Here is an 11,962-nt window from a genome sequence, read left to right as displayed (position 1 = left end):
CTTTTCTTTGTATCTTTGTTGTTTTTGTTTCTAGAGGAGTAAGGTTTATGTCCTTCATTTTTTTCATGTATTTTAATTTATCTGTTTTTTCTTGTATTATGAGGGGTTATGTGTTTAAATTCCCCTATCTAAGTGTACCATTTTTCCGATATCAATAAAATTTCCCTGATAGAGTCGAGATTTCCTTAAAAAAAAAAAACAAGTTTTGCGAAAACGAGGACGTTTCATTCACCAGCATCATAGTTTCAAAGAAGAAAATTAAACCCTTTTTTGCCAGGTGAAGAAAAATTAAACCTAAATATATATAAATGGAATGGCAACGGCTGTTATTTATTTTATATATAGAACGTGTTAGCCGTTGCTATTCCATATAGCCTCAATCTTTCAACATGAAAATGGAATAGCAACAGCTCTGAGAGCATTTTTTCTGTGTAGGGTTGTACCAGTAGATTCAGTCATGTCTAAATCCTCCCCACTTGCTCCACCAGGCAACTTCCAGTCGAACTTGTGCACGATATTTGCCAACGCAATCTCATTGACAGCCATGGCAAACTGAATTCCCGGACAGACCCTCCTACCAGCACCAAATGGAATTAACTGAAAGTCATTCCCTTTATAATCTATCTCACTATTCAAGAACCTTTCTGGCTCAAACTCCTCTGGTTTTTCATATAGTTTGGGATCTCTTCCAATTTGCCATGCATTGATCATAACGTGTGTCTTGGCTTTAATTTTGTAACCACCTATTTCCACGTCTTGTACTGCAATCCTAAGCGGTAATGGAATTGGTGGATGTAGGCGAAGAGTCTCCTTGATCACCGCCTTCAAGTAGTGCATTCCAATCAGATCATCTTCTGTTATGTGTTCTCCCTTTCGAACTATTTCTCGTACCTCATTCTGCAACTTTTTCATTACCCTAGGATGCCTTAAAAGCTCAGTCATTGCCCACTCCAGGACTGTATATGTGGTATCAGTGCCACCAGCAAACATATCCTGCAACAGTTAATATTATTGATTAAGGTATTTGAAATACATATAATTACATAGAGGAAGAATTGTGTTAGTTTTAAAGGAAAGTAAGCAGCGGGAAGCATGATAACCTATCCGATTTGATTTACTATTCAACTTGTAACTGTATGTGATTTAACACCGAAGTTTTGGATTTTCAGCTGTTTAATATCTAACATATGCACGAATCAGTTTATTTAATAGCATTCCAACAGAAACACAGAGAGATAGAAAGAGATGATTACCAAGATGAGAGCCTTAATAGTAACTGTCTCAATAGGAAAACCTGCCAAGTTTTCTTTCTGAAATGCAAGCAAAACATCGACAAAATCCTGTTGGTTATCATCTCCACTCCTTGAACTCTGACCCATATGCTCTTGGACCACGTTATCTAAAAAGTCATCAAACTTCTTAGCCACCTTGTCGAACCTGGCTTCCAAACCGTTGACACGGCTCAACCAAGAAAGCCATGGGATATAGTCCCCAATGTTAGTAGTTCCCAATAACTCATTGAACTCCCCCAAAAGTCCCGCAAACTTCATCCCACCTTCACCACTGTACTTCCTCCCCAGAGCGACTCTACATACAACATCATTAGTAAGCCTCGCAAACATTTCGCTTAAATTCAAAACTGATGGTGATGACTTCATTATGTTGCTGATCATGGTTTTGGTTTCCTCTTCTCTGACAAAGCGAAAAGAGCGAACCCTTTTGTTGCTCAAAAGATTTATGACACATAAGCTTTTGACCTGCCTCCAATACTCACCATAAGGAGCAGATGCAACGTCTTTATAGTTGTAGAGAAGCTTTTCAAAGTTGGTGGACTTGGGTCGATCAGAAAATGTGAGGTCATGGGTTTTCATGATCTCCCGAGCTTCCTGAGCGGAAGAGACAATAAGGACTGGGACATGTCCGAAGTGAAGAAGCATGAGAGGGCCATGGCGTTGAGATAATGTTTGCAGTGAGCGATGAGGGTACAAGTCTATTTGGTGAAAGTTTCCAATGATAGGGAGCTTTGGCGGAGAAGGGGGTGATGAGGTTTTGTTGGTGGTTGTGGTGGAGGAGTACCATCTGTATATGAGAATGATGAAAATCGCCAGAAGTGTGAAGGCTAAAGGTTGCAAAGAGGAGGTGGTTTCATTCACCAGCATCATTGTCCTACCTGGTAAAAGAAAATGTGTTTTCGTGTATGTATTCTCTGTGCTTGTGTGTTTATATAATCCTATCCTACTTAATTTGTGGGGTAGGTGGCTTTCTTTTTTCTAGCAGATGTGCCATAGATTGCTCCATTTGTATATTCCACGCAAATTTCATTTTCATTACCTTGCTTCTATCTTCTTTTCCCTTGACTCACTTAATTATCCGTTTCTATGTCATCTTATATTTTCTTTGAAATAACCATAACCACAAATAAAAAATTAAAAAAAAAAAAAAAAAAAAAAAACAAGAACAGTGTACAAGGTGGTGTATAGGACATCTTTAAGACAAAAGTTTTCAAATTGTTGTTGACCACTAGGTATGATGAGCTAAAACTTGGTAAGATTCACATAATCTGCAGCTTTTATTGAATTGTAGCAGCCAAATAGAATACCGCACTACAAAAGCTTAGCACAGAAAATATGTAAAGACGGATCTGTGCCCACCCCTTTTATTGAATTGTATCTGCCTATTCCCTTGCAACTTAGACCTGGTTTGGTACTGAGGTGATTCTGAAAAAAACTGCTATAAAAAAAAGCTGGGAGCTGTTTTTGTGTTTGGTAAACACTCAGCTTTAGCTTTTTTTCACATCTGTTTTACATACAAGTTTACCAAACACTCTAATACTGCTTTTTTTTTTTCAAAAGCACTTTTACAAAAAAGTTTACCAAACACTCTGCTGCTTTATTTCACAGCTGCTTATTCTCACATCACAGCAGAAACAGTTTTTTTTCAAAGCACAGCAATACCAAACCAGCCCTTAGTTCGATAGCAATTTGAAAACCTAAGCTTTTGTAGTGTAGTATTTTGTATTGGCTACAACAATTCGAACAAAGTTGCGGATTATGTGATTCTTATCTTCTTGGTCTATTTTGGACCAAGAACTATAAAGTTTTAACTCATTATATGTAGTGATCGTCAACAATTTGAAATATATATATACATATATATATATATATATATATATATAAGCTTTTTAGCAATTAGCATTTATTTTTGTTTTCATTTGGACAACGGATAGACACCCCCTATCCCGATATCTCCAAATATACAACTAATTAAGAATAATGCGAAAGAATTATTATAAAAAGGTACGAACCAAGGAATGGGTCCTACATAGAGAAGACTGAAGATATCTGTGTGGAAGTATCCTGATGTTGGGATTGTATGCCTCGTATCTAACTCCTGAAGGGGCGCAAAACGAAGGGCGACTGGACCAAAGTTTATAATACTATTACTATTAATAAGAAAACTGTTTTCTTTTTTAACATACTAACCCCCTATTTTGAAAACACAAATATAGTACTATATAATAAGTTTTCTGAAAACTCTAGCATGTCATGAAAAACATTCGTAAAAAAAGTACATAAACAATGAAATTTCTCATAAAAACCATCGAACCGAATTTTTTTCATTGAACACAAATGATTTCGAGCGGAAAATTAATAAAAAATTCATCAGAGGTTACGAATGACGAATATAGTATGATGCTTAATTAGAAAAGCTGTTTATTGATTTAAGTTTGCAGATCATCTCAGATGATTCTCTCCGTCAATACAAATTCCTAGAAATTAAAAATACTCCTACAATATATATGGAGGTTTCTTAATGCACCTTACAGGATCAAGTAATGAACTTTTGCTGCTATAGGAGTAGAATCCTATTCATATTTTTATCACCAAAGCTTTGAAAATGGCTAAACTACTCTCGGTAGTGAGAGCATACCAAAAGCATGGCAATAAAATTTCACGACACGCAAAAAGATTTGTCGCAACCAGTTATACAACTCTTGTTGATCCCTCACCTCCAGATACCCGCACACACTTTCTCCGCAGCCAATTTCAATTTCGACAATTCAAAAACCACGACAAGATTTCGCAAATCCAATCCCATTAATTGGCTTGATTACTGGCTTGCTTAGTACCGGTAACCCCTGCGTTGATCTCTTTTTCAATGTGACCAAGCCGGAGAAAGCCAGCACTGCTTATGTGGAGGCCACCTGTATTTATCTGAAGCAACTGCTGCCGCTGGCCTGGTCGCGCAATCCCCTAACTATTCTCAAATTCATCTGTAATCTACAAGATGAAATGTTCTATACGGAAGCATTTGACACGGCAGCGTATTGGCTCTGACAAGAGTATTGAATCCACCACAAATCTCTCCACCACATCTGCTGTCAAAACGTGATCCCACCATTCTCTCCATATTGTTTTATGTAAATAATCAAGAGTTATTAGTTACCTTTTATGTTGTACAAAGTCAACTATAGGCTTGTACATATCTTGTATCAATATGATGAACAAATGATCAAGGGATTTATTCATAATACAGAACTGCTTCTCCTACTCTTCTCTGTCTGCCACTATCTATTTCTCTATAGGCTCCACCACAATCACCCGAAGACCCTAATGTGCAACATTCCTTCTATTGCCGTGTCGTTCGGATGTTTTATTGATCCTGTCGAGATTTTGTACTTTCTTCTACAAGGAGAAAAGAGGAGGGGGGAGGAAGAAGAAGATGATGATGCCACCCTAGCAGAATTGACCAAGATTGCTATCGAGAGGTATGAGCGTGACCCGAATTACAAGTTGTTACACGACAGGGTTGCAGATGTTTACGTGGAACATTTGAAGTCCGATATGTAAATATTGAAGCGAAGTTTTAAGCGATCGGATATTGATGATGATGAACGGTACTCGTTGGCCAATGAGATGACTGACGGTGCTCGCTGTTGCTTTTCTTACAACTCCATGGACGCCAAAACCATCAATGCCACTTTGATATGTGAAAGCATTGCAAGGAAGTTTTTGATGAAATTGGGTTCCACCATAAAACCAATTGGCAACATGGGGAGTAACCCAAAATCATATAAGCACATAGCAAACCTTGTCCCTCACCAATGTGGGACAACTCTGAACAATATCAATGCCACTTTGATATGTGAAAGCATTGCAAGGAAGTAGTTTTTGATGAAATTGAGGTTCCACCATAAAACCAATTGGCAATATGGGGAGTAACCCAAGATCATATAAGCACATAGCAAACCTTGTCCCTCATCAATGTGGGACAACTCTAAACACGTCCTTGCACGTGTGAAAGCATTGCAAGGAAGTAGTTTTTGATGAAATTGAGGTTCCACCATAAAACCAATTGGCAATATGGGGAGTAACCCAAGATCATATAAGCACATAGCAAACCTTGTCCCTCATCAATGTGGGACAACTCTAAACACGTCCTTGCACGTGTGGCGGATTTTCAAGCCTACATGTGGAGAACAACTGGATGACGTGGAGTGCGTGTGGTCGTTGGGCTTCACACGTGGACAACCTTGTTCTGATATCATGATGAAATTGAGGTTCCACCATAAAACCAATTGGCAATATGAGGAGTAGCCCAAGATCATATAAGCACATAGCAAACCTTATCCCTCACCAATGTGGGACAACTCTCAACAGTTTTTTCCCCGAGAATCATATCCAGAATATCAAGGTATCGATGACGCTCAATACGCTACAAAAATTGAAAACCGTCTCAGGAAGGAGGTTTTGGATCCCCTGCAGAAGGCCGTCAGTTGTGGACGCCCCATAAAGCAAGGAAAGCTCCGCGAGGTTGAGACGTATTTGGAGGAGGTGAAAGCAGACAAGTCCAAGATTGAACCCGGTGCTTTGCTTCCACCCAGATCATGGCCTTTGCGGATCAACCCAATGTTGGGGAAGTGGCTGAGCTTCAATGGAAAACAATGGTGGAGGACATGAAAAAACAAGGCAAGATGAAAAACTGTTTGGCTGTATGTGACAACGGCATAAAATTCATAAGGGGAAAGGCGACTGAGGTCTCGATGGCTTTGGGACTTGACCCAAGAGCCATGGAACGGAAGGGTGGTCAGTTGGCACTCAACTCTACAAACGATACAACGCCATGATCTAAAGTCCAAGTCCGAGTTTGTGACGATGATGGACTTTGTGGTCACGGGAGAAACGGACTTTATATTGAGAAAGTGTTTGACTTGATTTTAGAACTGGCAGTGAATGAGAATTTGCAGCCAGAGCAGATATGGTCAAGAAGGTGTTTGTGTTCAGCAAGCAACAATTTAGCCATGACGCTTATTCTTATGGGAAGATGATTACAATAAAATAACGAGGAAGTTTGAGGCAAATGGGTACGGTGATGCGGTATCACACATAGTGATTTGGTTTATGTTAGATCCTTGCCTTGATTCGGAATCGGAGATAGGGATGCATTGGCTACACAATGGGGGATAACTATGTTGAGTGGCTTCTCTGAATATTTGCTCAAGTTGTTCTTGGAGAATGATGGGGATATTGGCCCAGAGCATGTCATGGAAGCAACCATCTAAAATATCAAAAACTGGCTGTAGTGGACTGATCCAAGATGATCATCCATCATCCGTTTTAATTAATTTTCTTTTTTCCTAGAGGGGATGGTATGAGGGAGGCTTGATTTTAATTAGTTTTTAATTCCTATTATCTAAATTTTACATGATTGTTAATAAATAGTGGCAGTATTAACCATGGTTTGAAAAGACGCGCGATAGCGTGTAATATAGTATGTTATATCGCATTGTGAAAGAGATTTTGCAATATAATGCAAAAATATCACAATACTCTCAAATAATATTTGATTTTGATGCGCAATATGCCACACTAAATTTGTTTGATGTTCCTTTAGTCTACGACGATCTCCACATCCCTCCATTCAATGAAAATAAACATACTGCTAATGATATTTTGCAACAAATTTAAGAAGAGGAAAATGAAAGATGTGGTAGTGACGGACGGTGATGGTAGTTTGCATGGTGATGATATTCTTGATGATGATGATTACAGTGAGTAAAGTCTAGTATATATGTGTTTTGGTGCAATTTAGTCATTACTATTTTACGTATGCAAGTCTAGTTTACGCGAAACGGCTATATAGAGCGTCATTGCATGGTAAAATCTCCCACGAGACACCTTATGCGATGCGGCTTCAAACTATGATATTAATTGCAGAGATGTTAAAAGGTGTGCAAATGAACTCGAAGAGGATGCTTATAATTTTATTAACAATGAAATTCTCCTACTTTTTTTTTTTTTTTTTTTTTTTTTTTCTGCTGCTTAATCTATCTCATTGTTTGTGCTTTGATTGTATGGGGGTGATGGTGCTCTTTCCTTTACTGGATTTTCCCTTTCGAGTTTTAATTTATGGTGAGGTTTTAGTGAGGCCCCTGCTATTACCCTTCCATTTTGTAACCCTCTTTGTTGAATGAATCCAATGTTCAATTAAAAAATTAAAAAAAAAAAAAATCATTTTTAACTAAAATGGTCTTTTAGATTGATATAACCACTTACCTTAGCTCGCAACAATAAAAATTGATAGAAGTGGCCATTGATTTTGTCTATCATAATCATTTTGATCCTATCGTAAAAAATCTGTCATTATATAGTTGCATTCAAAACAAATTTGTATGCACTAAATGAGGATGGCCTCATTGCATGGAAACTCATAATAATTTTCACTGATAATAAAAAAAATGAACTAAATTGAATTATATAAGATAGCAGATGATGCTTTACCACAATGGTTGAAAACAACTATTTCAATTCATGATGGTGTGGATTCAATTCCACTGATTCCCTTTCCCCTCTAATGCCAATAACTATTTAAACATACTTATTTCATATACTGCTAACTATCTGACCGTCAAAATAGTGATTTAAATAAATACTTGTAAACAGAAAAATATCCCATGTGTCCAAATATTTTATTATTCTATCCTTCAAACGCAGCGTTTCACATCGGTACTAGACTCTCACTGGCAACAAATGACACGGGGCTGAAAACAGCCCCAATCCGAGAACTTTCTGAAATTTCTTTGTCGGTTTCTCACTCACACTCACATTTTGTTTGGATGAAGAAATTTAAGATTATTGTGGATTTTAAAATGATAGAAGTGAAATGATGAGATTTTATTTTTTAGAACTTGTGAATTTTCTTGTTTTGCTAACCTAAAATAACAATAGAATTGAATATGAAAATTGTTATTTTTAAACTTTCAATCATAGAAGTTGGGAAATGACACATATTTACATGAAATTTAAACTTAAGAATTGGACTTACCAAATTTCAAATTTTTTTTTCACGCAAAAAATCTAAATTTATATGTTTATGAATACAAACAAAAGAATTGGTTTATAAATTCTTATTTTTATTCAAATTCTAAATCTCAAATCTCAAGTATAATAGTGTCAATTTCGTAAAGCTCTTTGGAAATGGAAGCTCTCGGATTTCCTTCTTGATAGAGATTTTACCACTTGCAAAAGTAGAGATAAAAACACTTAAAAACACTTAAAAATACTTGCAAGATAACAAAGTAGTTGTAGTATAAACGGCTCAAGCAATGTCGTTTTTTGCAGGGATTGAATGAATAATTTGTGTAAATATCAAATCTTAATTAATTATTTGAAAACAAGGATTGGGAGATGTTGGTTTTGAATTTAAAATTAATAAAAACGAATTTAATTAAAATGAATAAAGAAATTAGCAAAGTAAAGAAAACAAAGGAAAACGTTTTGAAAACCAAATTGTAAAAGACTAGGGTTCTGCCGTCCTCTTAACAATCCTATGTAGATTTACCAATTACTTATGAATTACCCATGCAACTTTGAATGTTAGGTTTTCCTAATGCATATTCTACTCGTGGTATTCAAGTTAGAACGTATATCAAACATGCAATCCATCTGTGGTATTCAGATCAAATATAAACATGCAAAAGTCATTATGCTTTGTGAAAACCCTTTGAAAAACCATGCAACCCCTAGGATGTGGTATTCGTCCTAAGTGAAATTACAACTATCAATCACAAGAAGTAATACTCAATTCCCTGGTGGTATTTCGATCGAATTGCATCCGATTACTTATCTAAACATCATAATGGTAGCTAAACAGTAAGATATATAGATAGTTTAAAGCACAATGGTTAATAATTAAAAGCATGCATGCATTGATACATCTCGGCCCGAGGTCCACCGCATCCCAGGCCTGCTCCACCACCGTAGCACGATATTGTCCGCTTTGGGCCCCGACCACGCCCTCACGGTTTGTTTCTGGGAATTCACACGAGAACTTCCCAGTGGGTCACCCATCATAAGAGTGCTGTTGTGCGCTACTCGCTTAACTTCGGAGTTCCTATGGAACCCGAAGCCAGTGAGTTCCCAAAAGGCCTCGTGCTAGGTAGGGATAAGAATATACATATAAGGATCACTCCTCTGGGCGATGTGGGATCTTACAATCCACCCCCTTTAGGGGCCCGACGTCCTTGTTGGCACACCACGGCCAGGGTTAGGCTCTGATACCAAATTGTCACATCCCAGCCAGGGGTCCACCACATCCCAGGCCCGCTCCACCATCGTAGCACGATATTGTTCGCTTTGGGCCCCGACCACGCCCTCATGGTTTTGTTTCTGGGAACTCACACGAAAACTTCCCAGTGGGTCACCCATCATGGGAGTGCTCTCGCGCGCTACTTGCTTAACTTCGGAGTTCCCATGGAACCCGCAGCTAGTGAGCTCCCAAAAAGCCTCGTGCTAGGTAGGGATAAGAATATACATATAAGGTTCACTCCCCTGGGCGATGTGGGATCTTACAATCCGCCCCTCTTAGGGGCCCGACGTCTTCGTCGACACACCACGGCTAGGGTTAGGCTCTGATACCAAATTGTCACATCCCGGCCCAGGGTCCACCACATCCCGGGCCCACTCCACCACTGTAGCACGACATTGTCTGCTTTGGGCCCGACCACGCCCTCACAGTTTTGTTTTTGGGAACTCACATGAGAACTTCCCCGTGGGTCACCCATCATGGGAGTGCTCTTGCGCGCTACTCGCTTAACTTCGGAGTTCCAATGGAACCCGAAGCCAGTGAGCTCCCAAAAGGCCTTGTGGTAGGTAGGGATGGGAATATACATATAAGGATCCCTCTCATGGACGATGTGGGATCTTACAATCCACCCCCTTTAGGGGCCCGACGTCCTCGTCGGCACACATCGCAACCCGGGGTCCACCACATCCCGGGCTTGTTCCACCACCGTAGCACGATATTGTCTGCTTTGGGCCCTGACTACTTCTTCACGGTTTTGTTTCTGGGAACTCACACGAGAACTTCCCAGTGGGTCACCCATCATGGGATTGCTCTCGCGTGTTACTCGCTTAACTTCGGAGCTCCGATAGAACCCGAAGCCAGTGAGCTCCCAAAACGCCTCATGCTAGGTAGAGATGAGAATATACATATATGGATCACTCCCTTGGGCGATGTGGAATGTTACAATCCACCCCACTTAGGGGCCCGACGTCCTCGTCGGCACACCACTAATTGTCACATCTCGACCAGGGCCCCCATCACATCCCGGGCCCAACTCCGCAGTAGTACGATATTGTCCGCTTTGGGCCTCGACCACACCCTCACGGTTTTGTTTCTGGGAACTCACACGAGAACTTCCCAGTGGGTCACCCATCATGGGAGTGCTCTCGCGCACTACTCGCTTAATTTCGGAGTTCCCATGGAACTCGAAGCCAGTGAGCTTCCAAAAAGCCTCGTGCTAGGTAGGGATGAGAATTTACATATAAGGACCACTCCCCTGAGCAATGTCGAATCTTACATGCATAATATCATAAGCAATTAAATAAAAACTACATATTCATGCTAAGGCTCAAGGCATCGCCCTAGCAAACGTAAATTAGTTACGAACAACCATAAAACAAAAGGAATTTATTGAAATAGAAAAAGGATATAAAACACCTTGAAAACAAACTTGAATTGTCAAAAGCAATTCTCCAAATAGTGCGTGCGTTCTCCTCAACCTAATGGCTAAAAAGCCTTATTTATACTACTACAAAATAAAACCCTTCCTAGAAAATGTCTTACAATAAAACTAGGAAACATAATAAAATAACTTTGATTTGGTCCCAAAAGGTCTCTCAGAAAATTCGGATTTCTCAGAAAATCAGACTTTTAACCGACCAAAACAACTTTGATTTGGTCCCAAAAGGTCTCTTTTGAAAGCTGAAGACGTTCCCTACAAATCCTTGAAAAGGAATCTTTCTCAAAATATGTCATCTTGACCTCCAAAATGCCCAAAACGTCCAGAAACTTCAATCTGGGAAACGCTGGGCCTTCTTTTCTTTGCCAAGGTCAAACGCCTTGGTAGAAAAATCTGAAACTTTGATACAATCATCTTGAAAGGCACATGAACATCCTCCAATTGGAATCACTCTAAAATTCATCCGTTTGATCACTTTTTGCTCCACCGGAATTTGAATGTCCTACATTGAAAGTATATAACAAAGTATTAAAATTCTACCAAAATAACCAATAAATTAACACTAAGATTAGGGTAAAATATATGGTATAATATCGCCTCATCACTTCTCTCAACACCCACAGCATTTTGTGCTCCAGTTCCCAGAAACGAAAAGCCACCAAACCACCAAGTCAAAGAACAAAATTTTCAAGCATTTCATCTCCCTCTTCCCTAAAACTCACACCCTCTTACAGAAAGTTACCATTTTGTATGTGAATTGTCCACCTTTTTCATGTTCTAATTATTGGGTATATTGTAATTTTCATGTTTTTGAGTATTTCCTAATGTGTGTTGTTCTTATTCTTGATGTTAACTTACCATTTTGTATGTAAATTCTCCACTTTTTTCATGTTGTAATTATTGAGTTTGTTTTTATTTTAATGTTTTTAATGTTTTCTA

General features: G+C 38.9%; 1 protein-coding gene across 1 annotated transcript; it reads right to left on the bottom strand.

Annotated features, from left to right (window-relative positions):
- Positions 1-303: 303 nt before the first annotated feature.
- Positions 304-2,238, bottom strand: LOC137712342 (cytochrome P450 736A117-like). Its single transcript, XM_068451438.2, has 2 exons — positions 1,254-2,238; positions 304-993 (listed from the first exon to the last, which is right to left on the bottom strand). Exons 1-2 carry the CDS (start codon positions 2,160-2,162, stop codon positions 385-387), a joined length of 1,518 nt encoding a protein of 505 aa, XP_068307539.2. The 5' UTR covers positions 2,163-2,238; the 3' UTR covers positions 304-384.
- Between the last annotated feature and the right edge of the window lie 9,724 nt (positions 2,239-11,962).

Source organism: Pyrus communis, chromosome 14 (assembly GCF_041283825.1).
Source record: "Pyrus communis isolate YQ-2024b chromosome 14, ASM4128382v1, whole genome shotgun sequence".
Classification (NCBI taxonomy): domain Eukaryota; kingdom Viridiplantae; phylum Streptophyta; class Magnoliopsida; order Rosales; family Rosaceae; genus Pyrus; species Pyrus communis.
Note: the sequence above shows the minus strand (reverse complement) of the source record. Positions and strands in the feature narration are given on the sequence as shown.